The sequence below is a fragment of the Triticum urartu genome, chromosome 3 (assembly GCF_003073215.2).
Source record: "Triticum urartu cultivar G1812 chromosome 3, Tu2.1, whole genome shotgun sequence".
Lineage (NCBI taxonomy): Eukaryota > Viridiplantae > Streptophyta > Magnoliopsida > Poales > Poaceae > Triticum > Triticum urartu.
This window is the reverse complement of record NC_053024.1, coordinates 92,254,392-92,271,672: the sequence shown is the minus strand read 5'-3', so window position 1 is coordinate 92,271,672 and position 17,281 is coordinate 92,254,392. Positions and strand designations below refer to the sequence as shown.

General features: G+C 48.0%; 2 protein-coding genes across 2 annotated transcripts; one reads left to right on the top strand and one right to left on the bottom strand.

Annotated features, from left to right (window-relative positions):
• The first annotated feature begins 7,772 nt into the window (after window positions 1-7,772).
• On the top strand, window positions 7,773-12,533 carry LOC125546695 (chaperone protein ClpB1-like). Its single transcript, XM_048710860.1, has 7 exons — window positions 7,773-8,191; window positions 10,306-10,970; window positions 11,071-11,174; window positions 11,244-11,599; window positions 11,695-11,974; window positions 12,057-12,253; window positions 12,359-12,533. Exons 1-7 carry the CDS (start codon window positions 7,773-7,775, stop codon window positions 12,531-12,533), a joined length of 2,196 nt encoding a protein of 731 aa, XP_048566817.1.
• Window positions 12,534-13,138: 605 nt separating this feature from the next.
• On the bottom strand, window positions 13,139-16,249 carry LOC125543048 (protein NDL1-like). Its single transcript, XM_048706292.1, has 11 exons — window positions 15,981-16,249; window positions 15,238-15,337; window positions 15,056-15,153; window positions 14,865-14,953; window positions 14,713-14,773; window positions 14,548-14,634; window positions 14,384-14,461; window positions 14,241-14,297; window positions 14,081-14,136; window positions 13,851-13,986; window positions 13,139-13,758 (listed from the first exon to the last, which is right to left on the bottom strand). Exons 1-11 carry the CDS (start codon window positions 16,038-16,040, stop codon window positions 13,537-13,539), a joined length of 1,044 nt encoding a protein of 347 aa, XP_048562249.1. The 5' UTR covers window positions 16,041-16,249; the 3' UTR covers window positions 13,139-13,536.
• Window positions 16,250-17,281: the final 1,032 nt, after the last annotated feature.

The following is a 17,281-nucleotide window of genomic DNA, read 5'->3' as shown; positions in this document are numbered from 1 at the left end:
TCAAAAAAAGTACATCGCTACTTGGACTCAAAAACTTCTTCCTCTAGACCCTCTAACAGGTTGTCTAGTTTACAATCCTGTTGTGAAAACTTGGCGGCCATCCTCACTTGGTCGTACACCAGGCTAACCGGAATTTCCTGTCCATCAGATCCTCGAGGTCCGACCCGCGCCATATGATTTGGATCTAGTCTGGTGTACCGTGTTTTACCGGAATTTCCTGTCCGTCGGATCCTCGAGGTCTGACCCGCGCCATATGATTTGGATCAAGTCTGGTGTACCGTGTTTTCACCATGGCCCAGGCTTCCCGAGCACCTTCTCGGCAGGCCGATATCTTCCATAGCACAAAGCGGCACCGAGCTCCCTTGAATGAATTAACGAGTTCCTCCATACTTCCTAGAGGAGAATCGGCTGGCCATAAAGCCTTAGCGATGTTTCTCATTGCCTTCCGAGCTTGCTCATGCACCTTAGACAGCTCTTGCAGCAGGTCGCCTTGAAATCTAGACACCTCTTCTTCGGGCCACCCAGTCAGCACACCTACAGAAATAAAATTGTTAGGATTCGCATTAGCGAGCTGCAAATAAGTTAAAAGGCATACTGAATATGCCGCCTTTCAGCTTTCGGTTATCCTTCAAGGCGTCTGCCAATTGGGATCGCACGTCTTTCAGCTCTTCGCCTAGCTGGGTGTTAGCGTCCTGTAGCTTGTTCTTCTCATCCTTGGTCCGTGTCAGTACACGCTCACCAGTGGCCTCTTGGCTTTCTCCATGTTGTTTAGCCACCTGCGCGGCCTTCAGTTTCTCTTCCAGTTGATCCGACAATCCTGCCATTGTAAATACAAAAGTTTTTATTTGAATAAACATTACTGGCACATGATTATATTTTCCAGACTTCTGCGGACATTACCAGTTGGTGCCTCCTTGGACTTCGCCAGTTCGGCGATAATAGCAATTAGCTGGGTCTGGCTTTTTTCCAGCTCCTGAGAAAGCATGTTGTTCTTCTCCATGAGTACCTGATTATGTAGCGATCCTTAAATCAGTTGCGTCAACTGCTTTAAGTCTCGGGGGCTACTGACACATGATCTTACCCGCATGTCCTTGGAAAGCTGTTGAGTGTCTCCAGCGAGCTCATCCCGAGTAGCTCGGATGTATGCATCCACTGAGCTAAAATCATTAAATGCTTCTTAAGTAAAGGTTGGGTCGCGCATAGCCGCTCTCCGGCGTCGATGGTTCATTGCACTCTCCACTTCGGAGTTGGTAAGTGATACATCATCCGAATCCTCAGGGATAGGACAATCCGGCATTTCTCCTGTACCAACCCCAGCCCTTTGGGCGGGATCCAGGGTTCGGATGGGTGATGCATGATCGCAAGGTCCCCGGACACAGTCTGGCGTATGCTTTTCTTGAAAATGCCACGCAGCAGGAAATGTCAAAATTCGGTACCTCTGCCATGAGAGCATTAAAAAATAAGCATACCTTTTTGAGGGTGGGAGCTTGGCACTATCGCCGTCTGCCTTTCTTTTCGAAGACCCGACCCATGCAGGCATCTCCTCCTTAAGGGACACTTCCGATACGGTGTGGCGAGACGAGCGCCGCCCCTTTGAAAGCACGAGACAATGCGGCAGGTGAGGTGCAATAAGAAAACTCTTTTGGAGGAGATGTCTCCTGGGTACTTACGTGGGAAGAGGGAAGAAGGCCATGGTAATCAGCTATAATAGCCACTTCCGTGCCATTGCAACTCACTTGATAGAAAATCCCCCTCCTTGAGCTCTACGGATATATCCAGATCATCTTCGAATCCGGGATCCAGGTCCCGAATATGGTCCTCCAACTGCGGGCGGGGCTATAGATCCCCGCGGCGACTTTCCTCCATTTCTGTTAAAAAATGGTTGGATTAAGTTCAAATGGGTACGATTCAGGAGGAGTATTGAGTAAAATTACTGAGCGAAGGCTTACCCAGCTGGGAGGGTTGTACATGGAAAAGCCCTCTCGGCACTTAAGGCGACTGAACTCTTCCTTCTCCCCCTTAAAAAGATCAGCCAGCATGGCGGCCAAGGCGGCGAAGTTGTCTGGACCCTTACGCCTGCATCATGATGCGTCGTCTTCCTCGTTGTAATGCCACATGGGGAGCCCTCTGGATTGGAGTGGTTGAACGCCCCGCGTTATTGAAATCACCATTACCTCAATAATGGACAGTCCGAACTGGGCGAGTGTCTTTATCTTGTCCATTAGCCTCTTAATCTCCGTGATCCTCCTCGAGGCTTCGGGGGCGCCAGCTATGGCACTTCTTTAACGAAGCATTGGAAAACGCGGGTAGGCCTCGTAGGATTGGGTCTGGGAGAACGGCATCTTCAATATAAAACCACTCCGAGGGCCACTCTTCGGATGCCTTCTTCGGAGTGCCGGATAGGTATCATGTCCCGGCTATGCGCCATACTTCGGCACCGCCCACCTCGAATATGGATCCCTTTTGGGAGCGAAGGACAAGGTAGAAAAGCTTCATCCATAACTCAAAATGGGCCTCGTAGCCTAGGAACAGCTCGCAAAGAGCAACAAAGCCCGCGATGTGCAGAATGGAGCCCGGCGTGAGATTGTGCAGTTGGAGGCCATAGTACTCCAGGAGGCCTCGGAGGAAGGGGTGGATTGGAAACCCAACGCCTCTTAATAGAAAGGAAACAAAGCACACTCGCTCGCCTTCTGAAGGATTAGGGAAATTTTCTGCTAGGGCTTCACCAGTAAAATAAGTTAATCCCGCCTGAACGGGGACTAGATCCGCAGGGGGGATATCCCTGCACCTGGAGCTTGGTCAGCTGGGCATGTGATACAGAACAGCTCTCCCAATCGCCTTTTTGAGGACTGTGGGGGAGGGAAGAAGAACTAGGAGCGCTGGCCATGCTTGCGTGGTTTCTTGTGGCAAGCTCAAAGGGTTTTTCGCTTGGTATGGAATGGCATCTGAGATTCGATCTCCTTCAATAGACGTCTTCCCTACATGGCCCGGGTGTTATGTGTAAAAATACTTGGACCCTTCGTATTCGTCTGACACGTGGGAGCCAGAGCGATGATGGAGCAGAAGCCGGAGGATATAACATTTAATGTAAAGCCGAACTGTTCGAGGAACTCATCAAGACCGAAGATGTAATAGCCGAATATAGTCCTTTGGTTCAGATGCTTTGAAGTCTGCGGAGGAGGAACCCGCCTTGCAATGCCGAAGACAATTTGCACGCCATACACATCGTCATTGAAGACTAGTTCGGGGCTACTGAGGGAGTCTTGTATTAGGGGGTCCTCTTGCGTCCAGGCTATGTGACATAGGCCGGACTTATGGGCCTTGAAGATATGAGATAGAAGACTTTCCCCCGTGTCCGGATGGGACTCTCCTTTGTGTGGATGGCAAGCTTGGCTTGCGGATATGAAGATTTCTTTCTCTGTAAACCAACTATGTACAACCCTAGGCCCCTCTGGTGTCTATATAAACCGGAGGGTTTAGTCCATAGAGGCAATCATAATCATACATGATAGACATCTAGGGTTTAGCCATTACGATCTCGAAGTAGATCAACTCTTGTAACCCCTATACTCATCAAAGTCTATCAAGCAGGACGTAGGGTATTACCTCCATCAAGAGGGCCCGAACCTGGGTAAACATCGTGTCCTCTGCCTCCTGTTACCCTTGATCCTTAGACGCACAGTTCGGGACCCTCTACCCGAGATCTTCCGGTTTTGACACCAACAATCACTTCCCTCGGCTGGGTGGTGCGATTTGGGGCAATCATCCCCACTTCGCGCTTTGATGCACAATCCATTATCCGCGTCACTATCTTCTGAACTAAATTCGAACCCCTTTTTGGGATTCTCATCTTCATTGACAGCTCCTGGACTTGTTCTCTGATCAGCCTCTCTTCGCTGTCCCTGCTCAAATTCCTTTGCTCCGTGCTCACATTCATGGTGGAGGTGGTACGTCGAGCTAGGACCTGGGTGGGATATCATGTCACTCTCCTCCCAATCCCAGCTCAATCCAGCCCAAAATATGTAATCCAAAGCTTCACTGTTCTGCCGATGTCGTCTTCCCAACCCATGACACCCCTGTGTCAGACCGATGTTACTGCAAAATTTGTCTTCATCGCTCAAAACGACGCAGGAGTTGGGGAGAGATATGGCCATGGATCTACCTCCTCCGAATCCTCCGGCTCGCCTGTAGGAAGATGCCCTAAGATGCATTCCCATCTTGCGCTGCGCCTTGGATCCTCACATCTGGCTTCCTGCTTCCCCCAAATGACGTACGCATCTGGCATTGCAGTTGGATGCGGCATCCGCCTCTTCTCCTCCCAGGTGCCCTCGAAATAGATCCTGCGCGCCAGATTGAGGAGCTCGAGATCCACCTTGACCTGGTAGGTTTGCACTCTCCGCGGGAGGAGCCACTTCGCTGACGGATCTGGCTCTGCTGCCGCAATCCGATCCATCTCCTTCAGCTCCTGCACACATGATCCAGGAAAGCGCATCGTCGCGGATCCGCATCGCCTACTCCCTCCACCTTTGAGCCCTGGTTGCATGCAGCTTCTTCGGCGACACCGAAGCAATTGACCGAAGCATCTCTAGGAACGATGGGTAGATGGAGGGCAGGGGCATCCGCGGCACCGTCGAGCCCGGCGGGGGCGGCGAGCATGTTGATCTGGTGGTGCGAGGCATGGGGAGGGGCGCGATCTACTCCGGCGGCAGTGGCGGCGGCAGCGGGTGGCGTGGTGTTGGCTAGCGGTAGTAGGTGGGACGCTGGCGCGGTCGCAGGAGCGGTCATTCAAAAACTCCCTCTCCACACTATGTGATAGTTCATGTCTTCATCTGTTGTGATCTATCATGAATGTGCGTGTGATAAAAATGATCATTCATTGTGAATTTGGATAGCAAAGGTGGCTACAAGACAAAATTGAATTTCTTGCCGTGGAATTAACAATATCGTCGGTTTTGTAGATGAAACTAATGTTTTTCAAACAGTCCTTGGTAATATCAATACTGAAATTTCTAAATCACACCCCTGACATGTAATTGTGGGCCTACCTTTTTTGTTCAAGCTGCAAGTCCACTCTCAACAGGTAACTGGGCCCAGTTTTGTCCTAGTTGCAAATCCATCTTCAATACAGCTATGGGGCCTACCTTTTTTGTCCTAGTTGAAAGTCCAATCTCGAAACACAACTAGTCTCAAACCCCATTTTTGTCCTAGTTGCAAGTCCAACCTCGACACATAACGCAGGGCCCAACCCATTTTGCCCCATTGCAACCTCACCCCCGACATGCAAAGGGGGGTGATCTTTTTTCCCAGTTGCAGGTCCTCCCTCGATTTTTTGTCTAAATTGCAAGTCCACTCTCAACAGGTAACTGAGAGGGCATTTTTGTCGCTAGTTGCGACTTCACCCACAACATGCAATTGGAGAGGAGCCTTTTTTCAGTTTCAATCCCACCCTCGATACACAACTGGGCCCAACCCATTTTTGTTCCGTTTGCAAGTCCTCCCTCGACACACAACTGAGTGCCGGCCATTTTTCTCCTAGTTGCAACTCCACCCCGACATGCAATTAGGAGACTCGCCTTTTTTCTTGTCCTAGTTGCTTGTCCGTCCTCGATATGCAACTAGGGTCCAACCCTTTTTATCCTAGTTGCAGGTCCAACTACACCCATGACATGCAACCGTGGGACCTTATTTTTTTGCCCCAGTTGCATGTTCGCCCTTGATACGCAACTGTAGCCCGACCAATTAGTCCAAGTTGCAACTTTACTTTTGATACACAATTCCCCCAATCCATTCTCACCCCTGTTGCAAGTTCATCCATGACACGCGTCTAGGTTCGACCCATTTTTGTCCTAGTTGCAAGCCCACTTTCTACACGCATCTGCATGCCCGCAATGAGTCTGCAATTAGGGGTGGGAGGAGGGTTGTCGGTTGTTGCATATCTGGGTTTTAAATAATATTCATGATTTTTGTTTTCATCTTCTTCATAAAAAGGCATGAATATTTTCTTAAAATTATGACTTTTGTAAAATCATGAATGCTTTTTCAAGTTCTTTTTTTTAATTCATCATCTTTTTCCAAATTGTTGGAATTTTTCTAATTTCATGAAAAAACAATGTATTCGCTCACTTTTTTGAATTCATGGACATTTTTAAAATTTGCTAATTCCTTTCTAATTTGTAATCTTTTTAAAATTTGCAAAAAAAATTATTTCACTAAAAATTGAAAATTAACAGAAAAATAATTTTTTACCAAGACAACAAACAAGTATCAGCAAAAAAATGAGCGACGAAAAAACAAACGAACAAAAGCGAGCAGTACGTGCCTGAGCTGAATAGAAAGCAACAACCTGAAAACAAATAACCTGAAAACAAGCCAACGCACTAAAGCCCAGCCTAAATGACCCTCGTGACCAAAGCTTGATGAATGACGGGCAAAAGCAACCCAACACACCAACGGACAAAGTTTTTTTTAACAAAACAAATGCTTGATATTTTTCTTTGAGAAAAAAAATTGAAACTTGATAGATGAACAAAGTCAATTTACTTGCTTAAAAAAACACACAAGGGGGTGGGCTTATTCTGGAATGAGCCCTGGACACACCTATGAATAACTCTAGGGCGTGTTTGGTTGCCGTATCTAACAGTAGTTGCATTGCACAGCCTTCTCAACTCAGCCTGGCTATGCAAATACAGCCTCAAATGCACCATCTGCATGTTGTTTGGTTGCCTGCATGCCCTCTTGCCTACATGGGCAAAAGCACACTGCCTGGTGTTTGGTTGCCTACATGTTAGTGGACAAACCCAAGACATGGTGTTTGGTTGTATGCAACGTCTGGTGTGTGGTAACCTCTTTGGCTAGTTGGTGAGGTTACCAGCACACTTCGGCACAACCATGTAGCACACATCATAAGCAGAGTAGAGTATAAACAGAGGATCAACTACTTAAGAGCATATTTCAGATAAGCAGTACCACACTTCATAACAGCTCTAGGCATAAACCATAAACATAAACAATTCAAAGCAGACTTGATAGTACTTAGGGAGGCCCCGGCCCTACTCCTTGGCGGCGAAGGCTTCGTCGTGCTTCCCGCACTTGATGACGACCTCAATGCCATCGTCGTCGAAGATGATGACCTTGAGGGTGTCGGGAGTGAGGAGGTTGAACATCACCATGTAGCCGATCTTGATCTGATGAACGGCTGCGTAGGAGGCCCAACCCTGATCCAGGGTCACCCTGCCGTTCATCAGCTTCACCGTCACCTTCCAGGAGCAGCCGGTGTAGTTTCTGAGCTTGAACTCCGTCGGCACCGCGACGAAGTGCTTGGTGAAGTCCAGGGGCATGGGGATACACTCAAGCTTCGGTGCAAGGATGACCTTGCAGAAGTGAGTCAGGCCATCCTCCTGATGGTAGTGGTCGTAGTTGTGGCGCTTGTTGCTGAGGGGCTCCTCCATGCCCTCGTCGTCGCCACCCTCAGACATCTTCGGGTCTTCCTCGGCGGTGGGCGGCAACACAACCTCGTCGGGCATTGGGTGAAGGGGCTGCTTGCCCTTGTTGTCAACGGCCGGGAGCACCTCATTGCTCTCCTCGATCTGCACACAATTCATGAAATCAGGCATAGCACAGAGTTCATGGCTTATTGAAGAGCATGTAGTTAAAACGGCATGACTGTCACTCTTCTCCTCCTCTCCATCGCCCCTATATTTACTCACCCTGCCCAACATTACTTACCTACCCCCTCTCTTCTCTCACTGTCAACCTTCCTCCTCCCCATCGCCATGAACTATAGCTCCAGCTCCAACGCCAACGCCAACCCCTTCCCTTGGGGTATTGGCTGGAGGGCCTTCTTCCTCGGGTGGTCGGCTGGTGACTGCACCAAGTTCGAAAACACCATGGAGGTGTGCTCGAACTTCGGCTCCATGCCTGACATGCAGAAGGAATCTAATGCAGTGCTCATGAAGGCCATTGCAGAAGAGCTAAAGACGCTGATTCCTGACCCAGAGAAGGGCGCGATGGCAGTTGACATCATTCGATGGGCCATGAATCAGGCCGTCTCCGACGACGGTAAACAAAGGAAGAAGTGGTGCAAGTACAAGAACTACTGGGCTCCTAATGACCGTCGTGTCGCAGTGTACTGGGAGACGGCTATCGCGCCGCCGGCGGTCATCGATGGGGAGCCTAAGGAGGAGGAAGAAGCGGTGCAGATGCCAGCGATGGTGTCGGAGCCAGGTCGTCGTACCTGGCAAATCGACCTCGACTCCGCCGAGGATGACGACGACGACCCGTCGGCCCGCACGATGATGAAGGCCAGCGGCTCGACCCGCTGCTCCGCACGCCGGTGACGGCCGCCGCGGTGAGCCGGTGTCTGTTGTGTACCCCATATCCCCCAATCCCCCTTCTGGTGACCGCATCTACCTCTATTCCGATCTTGTATGCACTAGTTTGAAGTACTATGAACTCATATGAACTAGTATGAACTACCTCTACATGCTTATCTACCTCTATTCCCCATTCCCCTCCTTCGTGGATCGAATCTATCGCCGGATCGAACGGGAAAAAGTTCTGCATGTCGAACAGAGAGAAGTCCTTACCGCCATTGCCGCGGGCCAACTGATGATCCGCTCGCCGGTGATGGAGTCCGGTGGTCTTCTTGCTCTGCTCCGATTCGCCGCCGCCGGTGAGAGTTGGAAGACTGGGGGAGAGTGGGGAGAAGGAGCGGTGAGGGGCGGTGAGGCTAATAACCGCCGGCGCTTCGGGAAGCAACGCGGCTTCTCGAGCGTGGCCGCGCGCGTGCAGCCGGCGCCGCCCACGTGCACCGCTCGGGCCTGACCCTAGAGAAACTGCCGATTCGTGCGTTCCCAGAGAGCCAGGCCCAAGAGTGCTTTAAGGTTCGTGCCATGCGGGCCGAACAGTGAAAGCAGGCAACCAATCGACCCGTTTCCGTTCCGTGCGAGTCAGGCCGGGCCTCATGCAGGCTACCAAATACGCCCCTAGTTGCTGGTAGTTGGAAGTCAACATCCTCATCACACAAAGCCCATACACTCCGTGACGAAGTGCATTCCAGCAAGGAGTGTCAGATATCAACCGAAGTGCTAGAGGGAGATACGGAGCAATAATAAGTGACATTAACCTTAAAGCTGTTATGGTCTAATGTAAGTTTTCTTTCGAGTGTCGTGCTGTGAATTATGAAGCACATAGTTTAGCTAGATTTTCCCTTTCTAGAGTTCATGGTCGCCACGTCTGGTTTGGTGTTCCTTATAACCAGAATCGTATCCCACTTCATGTGGCTTTTGATGAATAAAGTTGGTTTTTACCCCTAAAAAAAGTTGGAAATCAAAACAGCCAAAGGGCCAGTTCTTTTAGGTGGCTTAAAAAATACTCCCTGCATTCCTAAATATAAGATGTATAGTTTTTGGCGCGGAAATTAAAGAACACACGTGGAGGGAAAATTTTACAAGTTTTGAGCGAGATTAAATCTGACTAAATGACATGAGAAAATAGAGGAGCTTGCCTCATATAAAGAAATGTAATCAAATCCCCAAAATAATTATTCAAAGAAGTGGTGCAACGCAATACACCTTATATTTAAAAAAAATTCTTAAAAATCTATACACCTTATATCAAGAAACAGAGGGAGTAAGTTGCCTCTCCCCAGCTTAAAAAATAAGCCGCTTCTAAAATTTGTTGAGGCTTCTAGATTAGTAAAATCCTGGTGGGTAGCTATTTTATATTTCTTTTTTCCTTATTTTTTGCCCGAGTTTAAAGCTGATGGAGATTTCAGGTAGCATCTTTTGACAACTTCATTTATTTTCCGGTTCAAAGTTTTGGGTTGGGTTGAGTTCAATTGATGCAGCAAGCGCGTTTGAGAGGGGAAATCTATAAATGGAACGCGCAGTCAGAAACTGTTCCGAACACTAGCATGAGCAAATTATAGTAATACTTTCCATATGAACGGCAGACTTACCTTTGATCCAAACTATTGTGAAGGGTCCTTGTATGTGTGTTGTACCTATAAATATACAGGGTGATGGAAGAAAGAACGTCCATCAAATCAAAAAAGGAAAAAAGGAAGAGGAGGGGACGCTGGAAATTAGAGGCGGACGAAACTCGCCGAGCTCTCTCGTGCCTAGGACCAAAATCAACCATGGCCTGGTCATGGCTTGATAGGATCATGGAGAGAGGGACTACGGGCTCCTCCGGCGTACCTGACGATACGTCGTCTAGCCATGTCATCGAAGTGTCGCCCCGTGAAGTGCTCTGCGTGGGAGCCGTGTGCTGGGCGGCGTGGAGGTACTTCCGGTACATCACATGCCTGCGCACCTACGGCCGGGACATGACGGCCATGGCCGGCAAGGCCGATCCGGTGATCGGGCGTGACGACGAGATTGATCGCGTCATCCGCATCCTCTGTCGCCGGACCAAGAACTGCGCCGCGCTTGTCGGAGACGCCGGGGTCGGCAAGACGGCCATCGCCGAGGGCCTCGCGCAGCGCATCGTCGCCGGGAAGGTCCCGTCCAAGCTCGCCGGAGCGCGTGTCATTGAGCTCAACCTCATGGCGATGGTGTCTGGTACGATGTATGTTGGCATGTTCGAGGAGCGCATGACGGACTTTCTCAAGAAGGTGGCGGCTGCACGCGGCAAGGTGATCCTGTTCGTCGACGAGATGCACATGCTTCTCGGCGCCGGAGCGGCCACGGGCACCCACATGGACGCGGCCAACATGCTGAAGCCAGCATTGGCTCGCGGCCATATAAGATGTCTGGGCGCCACTACTGACGATGAGTACTCCATGTATATCGAGAAGGATCCTGCACTCGAGCGGCGGTTCCAAAAGGTGCACGTTGAGGAGCCGAGCACGCATTCCACCATTGCCATCCTCCAGGGGCTTAAACCCCGGTACCAGAAGCATTATGGCTTGGAAATTCTTGATGCTACCATTGACGCTGCCGTACACCTCGCTGACCGCTATATCGCAGGTGATTATAGTAATTTTGCTGCATTATTGTAGTATTACAGTTGTTTCAGACGAAATTTGCTTGTGAGCCGAGTTGTGATATCATTGTTCTGTATGTGTAGGTCATCGGTTTCCTGATAAGGCAATTGATCTCATTGACGAGGCCTGCACGACATTAGAGCTAGGAGGAGAAAATACAGTTGTTGCGCCGAATCATGTTGCACAGGTAGGCATGCACGTCACTTTTACTATTTCGACAGTGTGTGCTTGTCATGTAGTACTATGTTTGAACTAGGTTTTTCATTTGAAGGTTGTGAGCGGATGGACTGGAATTCCTATAGCTACGCTTAATCAAGAGGAGAGTGTCAAATTAATTCACTTAGCCGACAGATTGCATGAGAGAATAGTTGGGCAGGGTGAGGCCGTCAATTTAGTTGCAGAAGCAGTGTTGCGTTCCAGGATTGGCCTTCACCAAGCTGGTCAGCCGATAGGCTCCTTCCTCTTTTTGGGCACGACGGGTGTTGGAAAAACTGAACTTGCGAAAGCTCTTGCAGAACAACTATTTGGTAGTGAGAAGATGATGCTTCGCTTTGATATGTCTGAGTATGTTAGTCCCGAATCCGTGCTACGTCTCGTTGGAGCACCCCCAAGGTTTCATTTATAATACACACACCTTAATTTCAAGCAACGTATTATTATATCACAGTTTTTATGTTTACTTATACAATTATTTTTTCTTCGTAAAGCTATCATGGTTATGAAAATGGTGGACAACTGACCGAGAAAGTTAGGAGGCGCCCATACAGTGTTGTCCTTTTTGATGAGGTGGAGAAGGCATATCCGTCAGTGTTGAATGTTTTTCTTCAGCTCCTTGACGATGGTGTGTTGACTGATGGTAAAGGGCATAATGTGGATTTCAAGAATACAATTATCATTATGACTTCGAATGTTGGGGCAGAGCACCTAAATGTAGGAGTGGTTGGAGAAAAGACAACGGTTGCTTCGCGAAATCTTCTCATGAAACAGGTTTGTGAATCACAAATAGTCCACTTGGAATTTAGTAAGCAGCTGCTCGTTGATTCATTATGATATGTATTTGTTGGTGTAGGTTCAAAAATGCTTCAAGCCTGAATTTCTCAACAGATTAAGCGAGATTGTAGTATTTGAGCCGCTTTCACACCGTCAACTGAAAGAGATAGCGAATATCCAAATGAAGAGTGCCTTTGCTATAGTAGCCGGCAAGGGCATATCTCTTGTTCTAAGTGATGCTGCGTTGGATGTCATTTTGTCAGAATCACACAACCCACTAATTTTTTTTCCCTTTTCAAAGTAATCATAAAATCTAGCCTATTCAAATAATGAACCATTTTCCGCATGTTATTGATAACCAACACTACTTGGCCTTTCACAGTTGTATGGTGCAAGGCCCATAAAAAGGTGGATAGAGAAGAACATAATGACAACTATCTCCAAGATGCTGGTCAATGGAGAAGCTGTTGAAGGATCAACAATCTCCATTGACTCTACCAGTGACAAGAAAGGCTTGAAATACCAATTGGCAAAGAAAAATGTGACGGATCCGTGAAGCAAGAGATCTTCTCATTAACCCTACGACAAGGATGGCTTGAACTTCGTCGCGGTTTATATAGAAGAAGAAAGATGTGCAGCTTTGGCTTATTTTCTGTTTTTCATGCACACACCACAGAGACAATCACAGCATCGTAGTCTTCCTACAGGTGTCTTATATGTGTGTATGCCTAGTACTATTAGATTATGCTTCCAAATCTAAATTCAATTGTTGCATAATTATCTATTTGACGGTGTTTGTTGGTCTTCTCTGTTCCACTAAGTACACACAACCTTTGCATGTGTCCAATGTTGATGCTGCTGCTGAGCTCCATTTATGTTAGCTTTGAGCTTGGTGGAATGGCGTGCACACACAATGCTTTGCATGTGTCCAATATAAAATTTTTTTGAGATGATGCGTCCAATATAATTGGTACAGCGGAAAGTGACAAGGAACCAGAGCCATCGATGGCAGAACCACCACTCACCCACACACAACGAACCAACCACCAATGGATCACCCAATCCATGACACACACAGCAATAGCTCGCCACCAGCAGGGCACATCACAGCCAGTCAGGCTAAACTTTCAGCAAAGGCAAAGCCTGTGCCCGACCCGAGACTCCACAACAGACAGGATTCTGCTTTACCATATATATATATATTGCTTTCCCGTGTGAAATGATCTGATGATGACATATACACATGTGATGTGGACTACTACAAAGCATATATGAACAAAGAAACAAACAGCCGTATTCCTCCCCTACAACCTCAACCCTATTCCCCTTGCTTGCCTATCCCAGAAGACGTAGATTACAGGCTTACAGCAATCCACTACAGCAAATGCTGCCATTAGCGTATCGATCTCGATCTATGCAATGCGTCCGTGCCAAGGTACCGGAAGGTATCAAAACTTGTCTCGCGATGGTGACCGTGCTCCGATCAGCTCGACCAAGCAGTCTTCGCTTTTTTGCGAGCTGTGTCGTCAGGCCATCCAAGATCTCCCCCCACATGCTGTTTAGACAATGAGGGAGGTCCGGGTCTTGATGGGCTTCAGCTTCACCCCCATGCTCTCGGGCGACAGCAGCTCCGGCGATATGCAGAACGGGTTCAGGGTGCTCCGGGGGCTGCTCTCGAGCTGGGACGGTCTGTACATCCCGTATCCCATCAAGAAGTACTCCATCGGGATCAGCATTGCGTGTGGCTGCTCCTCGGTGACCAGCGACCCGCATGCCTGAACCTGCGATTTGCCCACAAAAACACTGCTCAGAACCTGCCTTGCTCTGGGTATGGTTCTCAAGTGATCACATGAATTGTTGAAATGTGTGGTACCTCGACTAGAGCGCAGTATCTCCGGTCTAGTTTTGTGGTCATGTGGACAGCGTCGGCATGGAACTGCGAGTTCTCTCCCACGAAAATCAGCGTCCGGCACCGGAGCTTCTTCAGTGCTTCAGTTAAGTCATGTCTCCTGATAGATGGAGAGGTTGATGAACTGGATGAGTTCAGATCCAAATTTGTTTGGCATTTACAGGCAATGCCTAGCAAAGATATTGTTTACTTACTCGTTTATTGCTTTAAGGTATCGACATACATTAACACCCTGCCTCTGATCAAGTAACTGCATAAAAAGGTAATCATGACCTCAGTCAGATGTTGAAACTGTAGAGATAATTGACATTCTAGAAAAACACTAGAAAGCTGCAAAGGGGAGAAAATACTTACACTTCTACAGGCCTGAACAATTTCCGATTCAGGTTCTTGTCCACTTCCACGAACTTCCTGTATAGAGCAAAAAGAGATGTTCAGTGGGACTTAAATAGGTACAATGGTGCAAACAGAAGAAGCTTATGGAGGACGAAATATACCGTGCTAAAATACCGCTGAAGGAAGCATTCGTTCACTAGTCCACTAGTGCCACAATAATAAAGTAAGTTTAACAATACCTGAAAGATCAGAATATGAGGTTAGTATACATAAAGAAATAAGGCACTGATAAATTCATGGCTGAAACTGAAGTAGCAATCATTACCTTGTTATACAACCACTCACTCCAAGATGGGGCTTTGCATAGAGGTGAAACCAACATCAGGCCAAGAACCCTTTCCCTGTACTTTGCCTGGGATAACATATAAAACAAATTGTTAGCCAAAATCAAATAGCAAGCTTTGAAGGACTAATCATGCAAAAAACTTACTGCAAAGAGGGTAAGCACGTAAGCACCGGCGGTGACACCCATGCACATCACAGACCCTAAACTGCAAGAGCAATGCCACAATAACATCAGAGGACTCCTTTAGGCACCAAAAGAATACGGAAAAAAAGTAAGCCAATTATCAGATATTTTACCCGAAGAAATCAAGAACATCCGCGACCTGATCCGCGAGATTATCAACAGATAGCTCAGGTACATCCGATGGAATTGGAGCTGCTCCCAACTGTAAGACAGCAGATGCCATGAAAGACAAACATGTAAGAACCGGAGGTAATAGGAGTAGATGATCATGTAAAATATGGAGGAACAGATGATGATGACTGACCTCATGGCCTTGCGGAGTGATATGGTAAATACAAAAATTGTGAAGCAACAGGGACGCAGCCTCTGGGCAGAAGAACAATCCTTGGAAGCAGGACATGTCTACCAAACAGGAATACAACGCATGAGCTACCTTGTTATAGCAAAATTTATAACACCAACCACAAAGAAAACGACCGCACTCACAATTTAGAGCTACGTCCGGGTACGTTATGAGCGCTGGCTTGTCTTCGTCGCCGTACACGGAGACGGATACAGAGCCGTATCTTGTTCTCACAGGATGCTCCTGATGAATCACATGGCAAAAGGACACAAATTTAGTAACAGCTGTAAACAAGCTATTCCAATTTAGACCATCCCCAATTGACCAGAGTCCAGAAATACTTCTCCCTTGGTAAAAACAGACACCATACGTTGCTTAACACACAGAAATAGCATGAGCACGCTTCCTGACGTTGCTTCATATGCTTCTAATCGTAAACCAGGGGCCGTTGCAACTATACATTTAAAATGAAATAGTACCAAATTCTAAGCCTGATTTCCTGTTGCTCCTACTCATGAGCAGCATTGCAACCACAACATAACCAAGAATAAATAACAAGCCACGCAGCAGCTAATATCTCTAATCCTTAATAAAAAATTGCTGTTTCCCCCATGGAGGAGGCATACTAACAATCTGGCATAGCATCCTCAATTTGCAACTAATTAAGAACAGGTGGGGATACTAATAAGAATAAAGGGGCAGAAATCAGCAAGAACAAGCTCCTCTGCCTGCCCAACCACCCTAACAGACCAAACAAAAAGAGCAAACGGGAACCCCACGGAGCCCGCCCTACACAAATCAATCCTCCCCGCAAGAATGCCCCCGCCGTCGAACCGAGGGGGGGGGAATCAATCAACCAATCAAGAACCGGAATGCGAGCACGGACCTTGCCGCCGAAGTAGATCCGCTCCACGTCGATGGACACCGACCCGCTCGAGTCCCCCATGGCGGCTTCCAGAAGCTTCCTCCCAACAGCCCACCAACAACCTCTCCCTCTTCCTCCTCGTCGTCGCTCGCCTCTTCCTCTCTTCCGGCTCTCTCGCCCTGTCTCCTCTCCTCCTTCCCCCCCTTGGCGTCTATTGCGTGCATATATACGCGAAGGGGCCGCTGCCCAGAAATAAACTCGCCACCGACGGCGGTGAGCTTACCGGTGGGTGACTGGAACGTGACAAGCCGGAGACTAGTTTTTAGATCCACACGTTGTTGGCTCGTTTTGACGGGCCCACATGTCGGCAGGCGTTGCGGGGTCCCGCGTCTGCACTGCGTGTGGCCCTAGCGTTTTGTTTCGCTCCGCCTTGTGAAAGCGTGGATAAATGGGTGGTCTGCTACGGGCACGCGCATTTCGGCCCTCGTGGGAAACATTGGGAATTTTCAGTACATGGCCTATTTTTCAGTCCAATGGTCAATGGGATGTCGTCTATTTTTCTTCTTTTTTGTACAGTTCAAAAGTTTGTGTACTATTTATAGTTTGGCAAGCTTGTTCTTTTAGTTTGGAGAGCCATACAATCTTAGTGTGTTTGGAGATTGTGGTTCATGGAGCTTTTCATAACTCATTCATGGATGTTTACCTATAGGTTTTGTACTATTTGGAGAGTTCACTTTTATAGATTGGAATTTCATTTTGATTCATACATTATTGTTGGAATTATGTGTCCTGTAATTGTATTCAAATTACTCGGAATTACTAATATTCGAAAAAACTTAATTATGAAATTTTACATGTATTTATACATGGCATTGCTTAGCATGTTTACCATGGAATTATTTGTCGGGCGTAGTTAAGCATTATGAGATATACAAGCTAGTGCTTCAAAGATCAAATGGTTATGGAGCTATGAAGGGTCTTTTCCTCCCTACTATCGCTACCAAGGCAAAAAAAGGTGGTGGCCTATCTACCCACCTCCACGACATTGACCGCAGGCCCCCTCTCCTCATTTACCGCCTCGACGATGGGAGTGGATGGGGAGGTAAAGGTACGAATAGTCAGGGGTTGTCGATCGGCGGTGGTGAGACGATGGCGGTGCCGTTGGCATGGAATAGATTCTCCTCTACTTTACCTTTGCTCGATGGTGTTTCATACCATCGGGAGGGTGGGCCAAGGATGGTGTGACCCTCACAAAGGAGACGCTTGATGATGGTGGCGCTTAGTCGCCGAGATGGTCTTTTGGGCACCAATCCACCTCGAAT